Source organism: Erithacus rubecula (genome assembly GCF_903797595.1).
Source record: "Erithacus rubecula genome assembly, chromosome: 10".
Taxonomy (NCBI): domain Eukaryota; kingdom Metazoa; phylum Chordata; class Aves; order Passeriformes; family Muscicapidae; genus Erithacus; species Erithacus rubecula.
In genome coordinates, this window is record NC_136662.1 from 29,178,551 (window position 1) to 29,197,002 (window position 18,452).

Below are 18,452 nucleotides of genomic sequence, written 5' to 3' on the forward strand. Positions count from 1 at the left end.
ATACACCTCAGGGATTTTGCAGTTTCTTGGCTTCTCTACACATGGTGTTTTCTATCTTTTTTCTTTTTACTCCTCTCCAGGTTCATTTAGAAATGTAAACTAAGTGGAGTAAGTCCTTTTACTTTAGGATATTAAGTTTGGTTCACAAACTTAATACAAGACTAGTTCACAAATGTACCATGTAACTAAATCAGCCTTGCTTCATTTAGCCTGTAAAGTGTTACAGTCAAAGGAAAAGCAACTTTTTAAAGTGAAAAGAAGAACTTTTTTTTTTTTTTGCCTCCCATATTGGGCATGTCAGGAACAGATTATAGTCCAACAAAACAGTAAAAATATTCTTTGGAGGTTTGTTCCTAATCAAAGTAAAGACTTTATTTCAGAATGGTACATTCTGAATAAAATTTAAAAATAGGTTTTAGTTCCACATATATATTTATAAAATTAAAATTAATTTTAATAGAAGTTTAATGTGAACGCATAGTTTACTGCAGACTCAAGAAAAGAAGGTTAATCACTCCAGACGTAGGGAGCTATGTTAGCTGTTCCAGTGCCACATGGAAAGAACAGTTTCAGTGAGACTTTGATGATGTTTCCTGCTGAAAAGCTAAACAATAAGCTATTCCTGACACATCACCAATGATATGTGTGTAGGTAGTTCTGTCACACAGAGATTTCTCCTCTTGCAGGAAACTAAATTTCCCAATAGCATCTATAGTCTGCAGACAGAATTTTAGCTTGCCTGGTCTAATCATGGAGTCCTGCCCTTTTCCTTCATTCTGAAAAACCATCAAGATAATGCCATAAAGCTATTTCTTACTCTTTCAGTAATGCTGAGAAGATGCACTTTCCAGGTAAATATTCCTCTTCCAAATGCCATTGCTACAAATGCTACCTTGGATCTACAGCTGGAAGGTGGAAATTGTTTACTGCCTCTAGGGTCATTGCTTTCTGAAACTTCCTTCGGGTGAGGTAAGCCAGCTTCCATCCTTACAAGGGCTTGAAATCATCACACTAGCAGGTAGCAAATATGGTTTTGTTCCTGAAACTCAATTTCCGAAGTCAGAAAGCTACACTGAGAAAATGAATGTTGTGTCAAAGCTCATTCTGTGAAATGTGGTGACCTTATTTACCAGTTCATTTTTGATAACTTGCAAAGTCCCCCTCCCATGATCTGTTTGCACTCATTGGACCCTGTGAGGTGATTTAACTCGTTCACTTGACAAAAGATGAACTGTAGGGAGGGATAAATCCACCCACATCTTTTTTTTGTTGTTGTTTTTAATGATCTCCTGTACATACTACAATAAGGACAAGGGACAGGACTGTACAATGGGGAGTTGGAGTGAGCAGGAATGAGCTCTTAACTCATCTGCTCAGGGAATCACGGTCTAACACATTTTTTTAATCATTCTCACTGAACTTTTCCAATCATGGTTTTAAATCCACTTGTAAGTATGATGTAAGATAAATGAAATGAGAAATTCAGACACTTGTCAAATAACCAGTTTCTCTTCATGGGCACTGTACTCTCAAATGCAACAATCAGATGCTCATCAGGTATCCTTAAATGTCACTTCAGATTTATTACTAATTCAGATTCACATTCTGAATGTGAAACAGAACTTGTAAGTGAATGACTAACACTGGGTTTAGTCAGTCAAGAGAATGGAAACATTTATGCAAATATTATGAGCAAGACAGCAAAAGAAATACCTTCTGTTTTCTCCCCTTTTTGTTCCTCATTGTATTAATAATCACTGTTCTTGAAGATACATTTTAAAATACTAAAGTTTTTTAACCCCTTATTCTTAGAAGAGAGAATTGTGTCTGGATGCTGATTATATTTTGATCTTAACTTCTATCAGCTGACTGCCTTTTAGACTCTTTCCTTTGGCACTGGTAACATTAAATTTGTACTACCCTGTTGAAAATAATTCACAATTATGCTTGAACACATAGCACAAGATGGGTATTACTAAATTTTATTGTACAAAACCAACAATATATGGCATTCCTTAGAATGAAAAAAAAAAAAATCAAAACAGAATTAGTGTCCCTGCAAAAATCTTGTAAATTAAACAATTAATACACAACATTTAGTCCAGCAATGACATTTACCTGCAAGACCATCTTCTGACATGACACATATAATTAAAAAAATATTCCATCACTTCAAGCTACAGTTTAATTTTCCATGAAATAAGTATTTCTATGAACACTTTATGTTTAGTCAAAACAAATGCTTTTGAACTTTGAGATATAAACTTTGAACTTAAGAGATATAAAACAACCAGACTGGTTTGGGAATCACCAGAGAAGTCAAAAACCCACAGGAAAGTCTAGGGCTTGTATTCCACTTGAAAATGCTTGTTTTCATAAAAATAAGTAATATCAACAAAGTGTTTCCTAACCAAACACTTGTAGCAAACAGATCTTGTTTCTATGGTATTTTATTCATCAGTGCAGCACAAGCCTCTTGAGTGTTTTAATTGATACCTACTTCTGTGTCAAATTTTGAATCTGAATATAGACCCAGGGCAAAGTTTTCATTACTTTTATTCATAAAACCCACCCTTTATTGCACAGGATTTACAAAAGGTCAAACCATGCAAGGTCTCCACTCTGCTTCTCAACAAAAACATAAAGTAAGCATCAAAACGGTTTTCCCTTTATCCCAGTGGAAGGAATTACTCCTTGGAATTCTTAATATAAACATGAATTTAAAAAAGGGAACTAGGGAACTTTATGTTAAATTGCAGTTGAGCTGTACATAGCCTTTAAACAATAGTGTTACAAAACCTTCACTACTTGCATTTCTGAAGAAAAAACAATCCAAACTAAGAAGCTGTAAGGGAAGCTCACAGCAATTGTGCCAGGAGAGCACAAGCCTATCTTTTTTATGGCCTAAGCTTTACAAAAGGTGCTTCTCTGCAGGATGCAGTTGTTGTGATAAACTTCTGAGATGGTCCCAGGACCTAAGTTATCCTCCATGTCTTACACTGTGCTTTCTAGGTGTATTTATAATACACCTAGATTATGCTGCAGTACTGTACATTTTCCATTCTCTCTCTTCCTCCAGAAAAAGAAAAACCTTCTGTGCAAGACAAAAATAATTTCAAATTAGATGTGTACTAAAGACCTAGTCTTGAAATATTTATTTAATATCTAGTCATATAAAATAAAGTGTAAAAGTATGAAGATATCAGAATGTGGCTTTCAGCAAGGCAGTATGGGAAGAAGGAATTCAACATAAACCAGGTCTTTTTTTTTCCCCCTTTGAAAAGGGTCACATCAGAAAATGAATGAAAACACTGCAGAATTTTACTTCAAGCCTGCACTCCTGCCTCATTGTCCTTTTCCCAGGAGGACAGACCACTGGAAGAATCCTCCAAGGTTTCAGCTGTGTTGTCCTTTGTGCTCTTGTGCCAGCTGCAGTTGGAACTATGTGCTGCCCTCTCTGGGAGGCAGGGGTGGCTGGGGTGCCTGTGTGCCTGTGGCCGTTTTGATAGAGTTCAGGGTTTTGCTAAACCAAGAGTTTTTGGCAGCTTGGATTTCATTCATAAGGGCTCCTCTCTGGTGCTCCAGCTCCTAAGAAAGCAGAATAGTCAGAATGTATCAAAACCTAATTAATTTAGAAAGAAACATCTTTATACTCAGTCCCTGCAGTCCGGCACTTCCCTTGCAATCTCCCAGGCAAGAGAGCAGGGAAGAGAAGACATTCAAACTGCTGAAACAGCACAAGATATTTACACATACAAATAAAATCATTTTTTAAGACAGAATTCTTTTTCTTGAAGTTCAGATATACAGGCATGTAGGTATATGTTCCCTTTTTGAACATTTTTTTTGCATGATTCATTATAATTTTGGACTACACATGAGGTTATGTTGACTATCCTGCTGTATTTGGATTCCACATACCTGAATTTTGCACTTGGCTTCCACAAGCTGCAGTTTAGTCTGTGCAAGTTCCAGCTCCATCTCTCTCAGCTGCTTCTTCAGTGCATCCTTCTCATCATCTGTTTCGATGCCTTTGTTGTCCGTGCTTACAGCAGGCACCTTCAGTGCCCCCTCCTTGCTGAAAATCTCACTGCAGTGCTTGCAGGCCATCACTTTACCCTGAAATACCCAGAAAGTTCATTCTTAATCCATATTACAGGAGTTGCTGTACTTCCTGGAAGAGCCTTTTTATTTGTCAGACTATGTGAATCTCAAACCATCTAGTACTACAGTTTTTATAATTGGAATGAAAAGAATTTGAGTTGTTCATCAACAATTTCTAGGGTATGTTAGCAAGTATAAAAATTCCTAAAATCTACTTAGCATGCTCTAAGCATGGAGACTTTGCTCCTATACTAGAATCTTCTTGCTACCCAAAGCTTTGTAATATTTATGTCAGTCAGTACAATTTAGAAGAGTAAATTAAATCTGAGTAGATGAAACAGCTGACCTGGCTTGTACAGACTGTAACAGGGATATTGAGCTATTTCAGCAGAATATAGGAACATTAATCTAGAATTATTTTATGTTATTATCAATAACATTAAAAAGTCACTAAAAAGCAACAAATCCAGTTCAGCTTGAGTACTATGTAGAAATATGTAGAAGCTACAGCAGAGGGTAAACAACCCTGCCAACTCAGAATTATTATTATTGTTATTATTGTTATTATTATTACTATTATTATTATTATTATTATTAGTATTAGTATCTATCAAGAAATGTTTACATCTTATGTAGGTGTTCCTGGTAAGGTGTTTAGAGAAGGGAGAGGAACCCCTGTGGATATTCTGGGGATGGTCCTAACTGTGCCATTCACTTAAACCATTCTACTTAAATTACAGAAACCCAAATATAAACCTTATCCAATCTGGCCAATTCCAATCCCTCTGTTGTGCACACTTAAGAAACAGCATTTTGTCTTCTAGAGAATCTTCTTCTTTTTTTCTTTCTTTTTTTTTTTTTCCAGTTAATCAAAACATCCATGTAGATACTATTTTCTGTACATTTTTTACCAGAAGTATATATTTTAACAGCAAAAAGAAAAGCCAGTACTAAGTGCACTTCAGTTTGAGAGTTCCACACTGTGTGATGCAAGATAAAGAACCATGAGAGTAAATAAACCCTTTCCTTATTTACATCTGCTGAAAAATGCATGTGTGGCTATTGATGTGCTTTCAGCTTCAGTTCACGTTTCGTTCTGTATCCCTAGCATTCAGCAACACTTGTGTTAGAAATATCCCCTATGAAGAGACATTGTTCTCACCTTCACAACTTCCAGTTCATCTTTACTGGCCGCTTGTTGTTTTTCTAGCCTGGTACTCAGCTGGGAACAAATCTGGAGCAGAGAAAGCAGTCTCTTAGCTCAAGTTTACTCTGCTAAAGTAGAATTTGAAGTAGAGTTTTAACAATGTTTTTTTGCTAGAACCAACATTTCTTAAATTCTGCCTCACTCAGGTATATGAATTCCCCTTAACAACTCCACTGCTGCTGCTAATGATAAAAACTCAGCAGTATTCAATACATAACCAGAACACAGTGACAGGGACATTTTATGGCTGAGTTGGTTTATGATTTTTATACTGCATTATGTCACAAAGTACAGAAGCATTTAGCCTACAGTACGAAAACTAGCTGAAAGACAGATTATTTCTGACTGCCTAATTAGGAAAGCCACATGAAGATTTATGACATATTACAACATTGCTCCCCAAAAGCCTGAAATGTGGAGCTTATTTGAAGGATAAGATCTGCAATGCTGAAAATTCAGCTCTTGTAACAGGTTGAAAGAAGAAATATGAGAGAGGGTCTCTGGAATGGTACCTGTTTATACTCTGCAATGATGGCAGTGGTTTTCTTGATCTCAGATTCTGCCTTCTCCAGCTGCTTCCTGAAGACTTCCTTCAGCTAGGAATTAAAGTTGCACAGCACACTGACAGAGCTTCTCAAAATGTGTCATCAGATTGTTTTCTTCATGTCTCTCTGTGCTTAAAGCAGCTCTACAGCTGCTTCTTATGAAATTCCAGTTCTCAGACAAGTGTTTGATTTACTCAGTTTGCAAATACTGATTATATCAGTGACAACCAAAAAAGACTATGCTGTTACCCTTTATCCCTGGTTAGAGAATTCTCCTGTAACTTAATTCCCATTTTCTGTGTTAAATGGTGGTACATCTTGGTCCACAGAACACAGAAAAAAGCATTACTATTAAGTGGGGTTTACTGATTTAGGATTTGATTTTCTGCACACTGTCACAGCAGGTTTGGCTAGATTGTTTGTTTGGAGATGGCACAAGAAGTAGAATCTCTCAACACTATCACAGTCATCTCCATAACAGGAGAAAAAAAATCTGTTTGGGTCTATGACACTAAATGAAAACACAGCTAACTCATCTCTTTCAGAACCACTCCACTTGAAGGGCCCTTTCAGTAGGAAAAAAGCCTCACTGTCTCATTTATGGCAGAGAGCTCCATTTAAGAGAGACACAACAAATTAACATTAATTGTTGCAGTCACTGTTGCCAAATAGCAAAAATCAAAATCAGGGTATCACTTTTGAAACATACATGTTAGATATATAGGATTACAGAATGAAGACTAAGTATTTTGCAGCTGAGTATGAAGCCAAGTCTAGTTTCTGCCAACCCCCACACGTTCTGCTCTTGGGTCTAGCTTCAGGCAGGAACACTATTGAAGTGATCCAGCAGCTGAATCCAGAATGGGCTCTTACAAGGCAACAACTCATCCGGTTCCTTCATTTAGATATTTAAGAGGTCTGATCACATCTCCTTAGCTGAGATTGCTCACCACCAGTGGCAACAATCGTTACAATACTTGGAAGAGGATTACCTATGAAAAACTAAACATTAAGAGCTGAAGTAAAAAAAACCCACTGAAAACAGTACTTTGAAAAAAAATACACTGGCACTATAAAATTTTAATTGAAACTGCATTTTGAGGACAAAATCCTTTTTATAATTGCAACACATACACACTTTTCGGCATATAATTTTTCTTGCATTTACTAACTAAATGGGAAAAGCTGGTGAATGCCTTACCTGAGCAGCTTCCTCTTCCTGCTTCCTTTTTTCTTCCTCAGTCTCCACCAGCTTCTGTTTGGTCAGGAGTAGCTCCTTGTTCAAAACATCTGCTTTGTCTTCAGCCTAGAGTCAGAGACACTTGTTATTTGTGCCAGTACAAACACACTGGAATATACAGCTCAGAAATACACTAGGTTCAGGTTTTAGCATTGCCTTTTCCTGCCCTCCAATGGCTCATGTAACTTTTTGATATGAAATTCTCTTTTTAGTCAGCCCTTTACTAAATTATTTCACTGTATTTTAAGAACTATGCGAAAGGACCCTTTGGCCAATTGTTTACCTGTCCTAGCACAAAGAGTCATGTGTAGAATATTTTTGTTGAGACCAATATTACTCTAAGTGAGGGCAGCATGAATTACCTCCTATGTAACTTCAAATAACTCATCTCATTTTTTAATCTGTGAGCAGGGAAAACATAACTGTAAAACACTTAGGTGTCTGCATTGTACTCTACAAAGTGTTCAGGCAAAGACAAGTGTAAGAGACTAGGACTAGCAGATAAAATGGTTTATCAGTGCAAATAAGTATTGTGAAGAAATTTGATAATTGAGAATATAATTTTCTCTAGAAGGACCAAGCATGGGGTGACACATATTTGGAATACTTTGTTTTTGTAAGCACTGTCCTCACCGATCACCAGGAGAGAAATGCATTTCTCAATGTTTGGATATATTCTGTAGGCCTCCCCAGCTGGGAAACTCACATAGCATCTCACCACCCTTCCTGTTCATTAATGAGGTCCAGGATGGAAATGGTTGTGGCCAATTAACATTGACTTTGCTGAAATTACAGGAGGGAAAAGAACATTGAAAACAAGTAACCAGAGAGAACTTGACTCTGAACTGAAGCCTGGTTTTCTACAACTGAGGTATCAGCTTATCTTTCTGCCACAGTAATAATGATTAGTGATGATATTAGTGGTGTTTGTGGGCAGCAGAACCAGCTACACCATCTCCATGACTGAAGAGATAGATTAAGGCTTTCCTCAATGCTTAGTGTGTCTAAGGCTGTATGGGTAAAAGAAAAACAAACACTGCTATAATGGAAAACTTGTAAGTTTAACATCTTAGAACAAAAGAACCTGGAGATTACAAGGATGTTTCTAATGAAAGACCTGTTTAAGATATGCTTTGAAGGAACGATAAATCTTTCCTCCTTTCTTGTGTTCATTCCAGTTTCTCCAAGCGCCTGCAGTGCAGAAAGAGAGGGCTGAATGTGTGGTTCTCTGAAAATCATTGTCTCTGAGGCAAAGGGCTCTGAATGCTGCTGCCTGCCACATACCACAGGGAACATGAGCAGTTATCATTGAACACCCAGGAGCCCTTTGAAATTTTGGTGCCATGCCACTTCATTATCTCTGAATTTTGTTGGCTACACTAAAAGTGAAAGAGATCCACACAGACATTTTGCAATGCAACTTCCCTTGAAACTAGTCTCCCAAGAACTATGTGATACCTTTTTCAAGGAAACGTTCATTCTTTGCTATCTGCCTAAAGGTTATGGCCTACATGTTCTAAAAAATCCCCAACAGAGAAGATACAGTCTTGGCCAGACCCCACTGAGTGTCTAAAGTGACATGTGGAAATCCAGTTGAGCGCAGCTAAGAGTGAGGTTGTCAGGAAAATAAAGGCAAAAATAATTACACTTTTAATGTGTTCATGCTTTCACTTGAGCACAAAGCAGAGCTCCTCATACTGCTGTTGCCAAGCCTGAGTTGGGACCCAAATCTGTTAACATTACCTGGTCCAGATCATTCCGTAAGGCAATTTTGCTTGTTACAAGCTCATGGGCAAGGTCATCATTCTCCTGCTCCAGCCTCATGCTTGCTTCTTGGAGCCTGCGGTTTTCCCTCTGTGGAAAGAAAGGGACAGCCAGGAAGGGAAGTTAATCCTTATAAAGAGCAATGAGCAAGTGCATGGAGTGTGCAAAACACTGAAAAGGCAAGAGTGAACATTAAGACAGGACTGCTGCTCTGGGAAACAACAGTGAATTAAGCCAGCAGTGCAAGTGCAGCTATTCCACTTACATCCCACTGGTTTGTGTTGTGTAAGGGACATATTGATTGTAGTGTTTCCCTGTCAAAAGTAAACACTGACCTCTCCACAGAAGCACTTGGTTTTGCTTCCTCATCATCTAAAGAAATCAGACAGATAAAATCCCACCCAGCAGCAGTGAACAGGGACCAATAAAGTGTTACTCATAATAATGCCTCCATCAAAGAAGCAAACTGTCCTGCTCCACTTTACAAAATTGTCTGCAGGGATCCATAAAAATAGTCCACTTTGTAGGTGATGCAGTGCCAACTTCCCGTCTCCTGCAGGACCAGCAAAGAACAGCTCTTAGCAGTGAACTCCCTATAGCTCATACATCCTGTATCACCATTTGTGCACTTCTCTGTAACTCATGCCAGTGACACCATTGTGTATTTTGTAGTGCCAGGTGGAGAGGGGAGAGGGGAGCTCATCCCTGAGCACAGGCCCAGGACCTGCTGGGGGCAGTGATAGGAACACAAAATGGACAACTCAAGAGGCTGCAGGCCCTTGCTTCACTGCCCTCTCTACCCACTCCACACAGGCAGAAATTACTATCTGGAGCATTAACCACTGAAGGTGAGTGAACAGGAGAATGAACAGCAATAATCCATGTCTTTTCAAAATCTGTGACTGTTGTTCTAGAGTTGAGAAACAGAACCATATTTAAAAGATGCCTGTGGGTCAGTGGACTTCCAGGGGTTCCACATCAAATACAAGTTCTCATTTTCAGAACACAGCCAGGTGGGGCTGACAGAGGTGCCTTCCTCCAAATAGATTTTAAGAGAAAAAAACTGTGCTGACTTTCCGTCACTGTTTATCTTCCATACCAAAACAGGCTTCAAAGGGAATCTGCGCTATGGAAATCCAAGGAAAAGCACCACTTTCATATGAAATCTCCTAAGTACAAAAACAGTAACCTATATGCTGAGATCTTCAAAAAGGACATATTCTCACCTGAAAGGTAACTTATGTTCTCCAAAACAAAACAGTAAAAGTTCAAATCTATCAGTCAATGATATATAGTAATATATTTATTAGCACTTAAAATGTTTTTCAAGAGTTGTGAATGCATTTCTACAAAATGCAGTTTCTTGCATAAGTACGTTATTCACCTGTTTTCACTTCTTCCTACTCACCAGCTATGCTCAGATATTTTTTTCTTTCCAAACTCCCAACTATGAAATTCCAGTTTTCATTTCTGTTGCAAGCAGGTTTTGCATGTTTGTCTTAAACAAAAGCAGGCGCTCTAAGAGGATGCAAAATAAGGTCTCTTTTGTGTGGGAACTTCCTCTGTGGCAGGAAGTGGAACCTCAACAATTTTTTTCTCCTGAATGTGACCTCATTGTGTAACTAGAATAGGCACTGCCCTGTACAGGGAAGTAAGTTTGTTTCCCTTCCAAAAGATCGTACTTCGAGTAACTTGTTTTGTACAGAGTCTAAAAACGCTTTTGTCTTAACACAGTTAAAATAATCACTGCTAAAAGACATAAAACTTTGAGGATCTTTCTTATTTTAAATGAACTGTAGTCTATTTTGGACAAGGAATTTTAGGAATTAAAGTAAAATTTTTCTTTTGCTTTGAAGTGTGAAACCAAATTGCAGTCAATAATAATAATACTACTAATAATCTCTAACACATTTTTATTCCTGTATTTCATTCAGACCATCTTAGAAACGCTGATTTTTACAGACACAGCTCTGCTGGTTGTCAGAAGGTGACCTGAGTTCACCTAAAACTTGAGACCTGAGTCGGACCAGGTTCTGCAGCACCAATACCTTTTCACCGGCATGCTGCTTAGAGGAAGAAAGCAGCAAAGTCTTGTGACTTTCACAAAACAACCAAGTTGGCTTTACCATTTTTGCTATGTATTTGCCAAAAGCTTCAGTGTCTGCAAAGCAAGGCACGCAGTGTGAGGTTGAGAGTTCCTGCTTTGCATTCGCAGACAAGTGGGTAAGCAAGCTCTGTGCTTAGAAATGCACTATCCTCCTCTTAAACAAGAATTTGCATGACACGTTGGTAGTGAGTTAAAGATCTCTTACCTTGGGCATCCAGTCAATAGCTAAAAGATGTTTTTAGCCGTTCACCAAACTCTGAATATCTAGCTGAGAGGTTCTTACAGGGCCAACTTTACTCTTCCTCTATCCAGGGCACTATGCCTGATTAGCTGGTTTGTCTTTTTCAGCTCCTCCCCCCAGATCTAGCAATGTAAAACTGCCTCCCTTCTCAAGAGGAAGCTCTTAAGTCTGCCAAAGTCTAAATAAAAACTAACAGGACACAGTAAAGACAGAAAGAGCAAATAGCGCTCTTCATGTGTAGCAAACTATTTCCACAGGCTGTGAAATATTTAGAGCTGTATGAAATATGCTCACAATGACAAAGTTCTACAGGGAGCTGATTTGTTACAGCAGGGCTCACATCAGAGGCAGCATTTTGTAACTGGCATCAGCCAACCAGTTAGACCTGCTGGATGTCCCTGGTATAAACAGCTTCCTGCCTCCTCTCCGCAACACTAAATTTACTGTGACAACCATTTTCTTCTCCTCAGTATTGCTCAGTTTCTACAGGCAGTAAAATAACAGATCCCTCTTTTACAGATCCCTTTTTGTAACCTCATCCTGGTTACAAAAGGTGGCTAGTGAATTCAGGTTAGCTTTTAAAAGGAGGATACTGCATTTCCAAAGAAGACAAACAATGCTGATACACATAAACACAAATCAACTTACCTCCTGTAAAGTCACAGACCAAATACAGCTTTCAACCATTGGTGTAAAGACAGTGAAAACAGGATATAAAGAAATTTCTAATAAAAAAAAAAGTTGCTTATTCTTCATTGTGGTTTTTTTTGTTATAAGTTTTAGAGAGATATACTTCCACTTCCATCACACTCTGGGTGGAAAGAAGATGGCAAACTTGAAAGCAGTAGGCAAGCCTCAGTTCAGGATGACTAAAAGGCTGAACTCCACCCTCTGCTCCCTTCCAGGCTGCACCAAGGAGCAATTCCTGAGATTAGTGGCCACGATGCATCCTCTCTGTGCTGTTTTCAAGTGAGGCGCAATGAGTCACCAACCTCGTTAAGCAATTCTCTCTGTTCAGCAACACCCTGCATTTGGTAGAGTTAGTTTTCTTCATGGTGGTTAGTAGGTTTTGGGTTTGTGCTGGAAAAGGTGTTGATAGGATAGAGATGGTTTGATTATTGCCGAGCAGGGATTGCACAGAGCCAAGGCATTTTCATCTTCTTGTACCTCCTCATCAGTGAGGAGTCTGGGGGTACACAATGAGCTGGGAGGAGACACAGCTGGCACAGCTGATCCTAACTGACCCCAAGGGATAGTCCAGACTATATGGCACTATGCTGAGTATGGAAAACAGGGAGAAGAAGAAAGAAGGGGGGACCTTTGGAGTGATTGCATTTGTCTTCTCAATTCACTGTTATGTGTGATAGAGCCCTGCTCTCCTGGAGATGGCTAAACAACTACCTGCCTATGGGATGGGGTGGTTGAGTTCCTTGTTTTGCTTTGCTGAGCAAAACAGCAACACGGCTTTTGCTGTATTACCTACTGAACTGTCTTCACCTCGACCCACAAGTTTTGTCACTATTACTCTGGTGATTCTCTCCTCCATCCTGCTTGTGGTGGAGTGAGCAAGCAGCTGCCTGAGTTGCTGGCTGGGTTAAATCAAGATTTCCAAATGCCAGACCTCTGAGTGTGAACAGATCCCCAATGATGGAATGAAAACACTGATTAAGAGTCACTTTCTGGATGTGAGCAAACTGAGGTTTTCATAAACCCAATAGAAAGAGCTCTTGATTTTGGAGGAACTACAAAGGAAAATACTGTGAACCTTCATCTAGAAACCCAAAAATCTTTTACAGGAAGTGATCCAGGAAAGCCTCTCATGGTAAGCAACACAGAGGCTCCAGTTGTGTTTTCTGTTTGGTGACTCTGCGGAGTCCCCTAAGTGCCCCAGCACCCTTTTTAAAGAAACAACAGACAAGGTCCCACAAAAAAGTCATCACGATTTTCCTCATGATAGTTAACATTCAGTTGCCACAGCTAAATAAAAATGACCATTGTATTCATTTTTGCTTTCCTTTCAAAACACAGAGCAGGCTGTTGCAAAGAAGGCTATTATATCCAGATTATACATTTATTCATGCAACTTCTCCATTGCACAAAGAGGTTGAGGAAAAGATGGTACAGAACAGCTGCATTTGCTTGCAATACTCCAGCCCTTCTTTGTACAGCTATATCCTCTTTATTTCAAATCAATTCCCAGCCTCACTTCTGGAAATTTCTTATCAAGTCAATTCAAATCTTGTTACATGAGGTGTTCTCAAACATAGAAATAAAACCCCATAATATTTAGAAAAACATCAACCTGAACTCTATTACTGTCTTTTCTGCATATACAATTCACTTTTTTTTCCTGGCTTCTATATGGAATTTGTAATTTAACTAGAAGTCATGAAATTTGATGACAAACAACAATTTAAAACATATTTCACTATTGCACCTTTAAAAAATCTGATAATTTGTTATAAGCAATGGAAAATAAAGTGAAAACATGTCCAAAAAAAACTGCACTTTTCCTAAATAATACTTTTGAACAGAATGAAACAAACACCAAAAATCATGGCACTCTATAATACTGGTATTTTGGTAAGTCAAATCTCAACATGTATAATATGTGCTGGGCACGAACGGCTGCATGTTTAACATAGCTCATGGGAGCACATGAATTTAACCTGTTAAGCAAACACGACTGGTTAATGGGCCAGAGATTGCAGAACCAGCCCATCTACCTCTCTCTCAGGATCACCAAGACATTTCCTCTGAGGGCTCTGTCATAGAGAGGTGTCTTACTCAGACATCCTTCATCACTGCAGTTCTCAAGTGCCCATGTCTCTGTGGGCCTGACAAATTTCTGCTGGTAACAAAAAACTCTAACTAAAAACTATAAACCAATTGAAAGCTCTTTTCCTTCTTGACCCATATGAGGAACAGTCTGCTCCAGTGATCCCATCCAAGAAACATCCCCTTCCTAGACTGCAAAAACCTCACTTTGTTTAGAGAAGAGAAACTGTAAAAATTACAAGGTTGTAGGAGTGTGGGGCACAGCCCACAGAGCAGGAGCTGACAGCAGTGCTTGTACGCAAGCCTTTCCCAAGCCAAGCCTGGCTGGTGGAAGCCCTACACAGGTGCTGTCCAAATGAAATGCACCTCTGACCACGCAGGCTGCAGAGCGTTCTCCCAAAGAACAAGCAAAAAGCAAGGCTAGCTCCTCACGTGCTGCCTGGGAGGATCCACACAAGTGACATTTTCTTGTTGCCCTTTGGAAACACTTCTGAAATGTCAGTTCCTACCAACCTCAATTTCACAAATCAATTAAATCTAACAAGCAAGACAAGGAACAAAGAACATTTACAAGAATTTTTCCATGACACCCATCAACTGAAGAACATGTCCGGACTTTGAAGTTAATTTACAACTAACCTATCACAGGGACACCCTAATCACAGCATCCTTAAGAGGATCAGACCCAATCCAGATTAATAAAAAAATCCACAGTGAGTTTTAGAAGCACAAGCCAAAACCCTGGGCTGTGATCTTGACTGTGACAGTGACTCACATCAACAGTGGCCCAAGAGTCACTTCCTATTTCCTCATTTGCAGCTTGGGATAATGTTCTTTACTGTCCATTGACCAGGATTAACCAGTTAATATGCTTCCACCGAGCTTTAAAGAACCCTTATTTGTTTTCTAAGCGTCATTTTAATTCTACAGTACTGCAAGTGAACCACTATAAAAATACTTAAAAGCTAATAGCAGCCAGTTACGTTTTTTTTCAGCAGGTCATACTTGCTATTGGCTCTCGACAGCTACAGCACTCCTAAGTCTCATAAACAATAAAATCTCCACCCTTTGACAGCAAAAAACCTACACTTAAAATATAATACTCTCACAGACAAATGCTTTTTTTTAAGAAAAAAAAAAAAGAGTCAGTTTGACTTAGTACCTGTAAGTCTTCTTTGTCACACTTATTAATTAAGGCACACATTCTCACCACAGATTTCCATACTCTGGTTTTCTGAACGTGGTGCATTTTTCTCATGTTCACAGACCATGTCAAGCCTGTTGCAGTCTGTGTGATTATTCACCACTCCACACTCCTGGTAGACACCATAAAAACCACAATGGCACTTAACATATTAAGGCACACACTACAAGAATATGTAAGAAATGTCAGTTCCCAGCTATCCTGGGCAGTGGGCAGTAAAGTGCTTCACCCCTGGCAGCTTCACCTAGAGTAAACTGAATTGTTTAAAACAGAGTGAGGAATAACCAGATCCTGAACACTCTGTAAAGTCTGTGCCCAGTGGCAGAGCCTCCAGCACACAAAATCTATGGCAACAGAACATAGCTGTGACAACAAAAGCAAATACGTTATAAAAATAAGGAAAGCTGACCCAAAATTGAAGAACTGTTCTTTTTCAGTGAACTATCAAGCTATCATATTAACAACTGAACCTTATTTCTCTGTTCCTTTAAAAAGGAATATCCATCACTATTAATCCTATTGCAGTAGTACTTCAGACACCAGGAGAGCTCTGGGTCCCACCATAATAGGCATTAACAAAAAATTACTGAAGCTTGGTATAAACAGGAATGAATAATAAAGGATGGTATCAGCCAAGGAAGAGTTCATCTTCCAAAGTCTCTGTGGATGCCACTGCACACAGCTTGCTCTAGAACAATGTGTATTTTCTCCTTTCTGTGTCTGTAGCTGAATCACCCTTTATTTCTGCAGCTCATGAAGATCTCCCGTAAAAGTGCAACAGCAGGAGAGTTACCTACAAACATATAAACTGAAAGAAGAAAAATATTATATGTGGCTACTTGCAGATGTCTTAAGAGTTACAAATTGTGATTGAAATATTCTTGAAAAAAAGACTAAGTCCACAGTTTTAAAGTGCTTATTCAAGAAATGGGATGAGTTTGCCTTCACTTCTCTCAGGCCTGCATTAGCACATCCCAGAGAGGTGAGCATGGTACCACACCTGTGCTTAACTGCTGGAGACTGCTCACTCCTCATGGGATTCACCAAATTTCCATATAGCATCTCCCTACCTTATATCTGTCCATAGGATCCTCCTGCTGCAGCTGGCTCTCTCGCATTGTTTGATATTCTCTCTCATATTTCTTCAGCTTTTTCGTTGGCACCTGTGGAATAGATTCAGGAAACATACATTTAAAAATTACAGGAATGCTGGAAAAGCTGACTGAAAGCTCTCCCTACAAACAGTAAACTGAGGAAGTGCTGGAAAGCTGCTGCTGAATAAAGTCTCTCCCCACTGTCCCCCCTCCCCTACTCATTAAGCCCATGTCAAACAGCTCACATTGACAAATCTTTCTGTGCCCACTGCTGCTAATTATTCAAACATTTAAACGGAAACAAAAGTGGAGACATTTTAATGAGACTAACAATAAAAAAAAAAGCACAAACAAGTGGGAGAACAGGAAAGAGGAAAACACATTTTGATACATATGATTAATCAAAACAATGCTTTAGCAAGACAACTGTTAGAAGTGAGATGAGAACAAAGGAGTGCTCATACAAAAGGACTGGACAATTCCCTGGGGGAGATCCATGTAATGGTTTTTATTGCTGAGAGAGAATTAATGTCTAAATTACAGCCTGTGACCAATGCCCTCATGAAGTCTGGCGTCAGAGCCTTCCCAGGCACAGATGGAGATGCTGCAGAGAAAGAGAGCGGAGAGGTGGCTCAGAGAAATCACAAACAAATTTGGTAAACAGCCATGCAGAAAGGTCAAAACCCAGGCTGCTTGATCCTGGGAATGCTTCCACTTCAAACACTGATCAGAAGGAGAATGTGTTCTTTTAAACAAAGTATGGGGATCCTCTGCTTTCCCTTCACCTTTTGGTTGGGTATGCAGCGCTCCCATCTCTCCCTGGGAGCTTTGACAGCATTACTCAGGTCATATACTGGCAGTTGGAGATGTCCCTAATGCCACGCACCACCATGACTATAAATACAGGCTTTCCCTTGATCTGTTGTGCAGATATTCCTATGCCTATATTGATCATGTTTAGCTGCCTCCTGCTGTGAGGATGTGCCACATTGCCTTAGGGCAAAAACTACTGCCAGTAATCAGTGATATGAATTTCTGTGTAGTTTTGGAGTTGTTTTCTCTTTGCTGGTTTTCAGCCCAATACTTCTTTGTTCTGCCAAATACAAAAAGGGACCGAGCAAGTGCTCGGTGTTGATGCAGATAGTGGTGCAAGTAGCAAACATGAAATCCATAATCTGCAAAGCATTAATAAAGTAGCACCAATTTACACAATTACTGATGGAATCTGAAATCACCCCCCTAAAGCAAACAAAGGCAAAACAGTAAAGATAAAAACATGAAGTACATTAGGCAAGCATACAAGAAGACTTCACTTGGATGACACTCAATAGGGCAAAACACCATGAAATGAAAGTGACTAAGAGATGCTTTTATACATTTCAACAGAATAATCCTCCTAACACAAATCCAGCCAGCTTTGTCTTGGCTGCAGCCTGAAACTGTTGAGGCTACTTAATAATCGTAAGAATAAGAAATCATTTCAATATACTGTTTTCAAAGAAATAAACTCATCACACATCTGGAGTCTGATCCATCCCCTTCTTTCACCAGAATTACTGGGCATTCATTTAGAGAACCAGATCAAGGCTCCCTGGCTGGGGTGTGATAAGGACACCCTCCAAACACAATCTCGGGTTCTGCTGTGGAGTTTTGTGCTGCAATATGCAACCACCAGGAAACAAAGATAAATAAGAGGGAGATTTTGTGGTGCAGCATGGCAAAAAGCGACAACACAGGTGTAACTTACATGATGATCTTTGTTCAAACAAAGACCATCCTGATTCTTGATGCTTTTCATTGAAACTTTAAAGTGCACATAAGAACTAAGTTTCACTACACAGGGCGACAGACAAGACTCTTATTCACACAGCCACATGAGTCCTTCAGTAAGAATCCTGCCATCTGAAGGAACAAGTAAGATAGATTTTGTGTCTGTGTGTGTCAGCAGGGAGATAAGAGTGGAAAGTGAAGGTAAAAATTGCACAGTCACAATCCTTTACCTCCCTATGCTTATGTGAGCAGTGCTGCCTGCCTTAGTCTGGCACTGGGTGTTGGGGGCTTCCTCCACTCGCAACTATCAGGCATTTCTTAATGCCTGCTAATTAATTTCATCAACCCTTCTTATCTATATGGTCTCCTTACTTATATTTTAATTCACAGCTGTGAGC

At 39.3% G+C, this 18,452-nt stretch overlaps 1 protein-coding gene across 1 annotated transcript in view; it reads right to left on the reverse strand.

The window, feature by feature from the left end:
- Nucleotides 1–1,966: 1,966 nt before the first annotated feature.
- RABGAP1L (RAB GTPase activating protein 1 like) overlaps nt 1,967–18,452 on the reverse strand; it is a 247,065-nt gene continuing 230,579 nt past the window's right edge. Inside the window, 7 exon segments of the mRNA XM_079314187.1 lie at nt 1,967–3,588; nt 3,922–4,119; nt 5,267–5,338; nt 5,824–5,907; nt 7,058–7,162; nt 8,840–8,950; nt 16,261–16,353. Of these exon segments, the coding sequence (XP_079170313.1) occupies nt 3,442–3,588; nt 3,922–4,119; nt 5,267–5,338; nt 5,824–5,907; nt 7,058–7,162; nt 8,840–8,950; nt 16,261–16,353 (810 nt within the window). The 3' untranslated portion in view covers nt 1,967–3,441.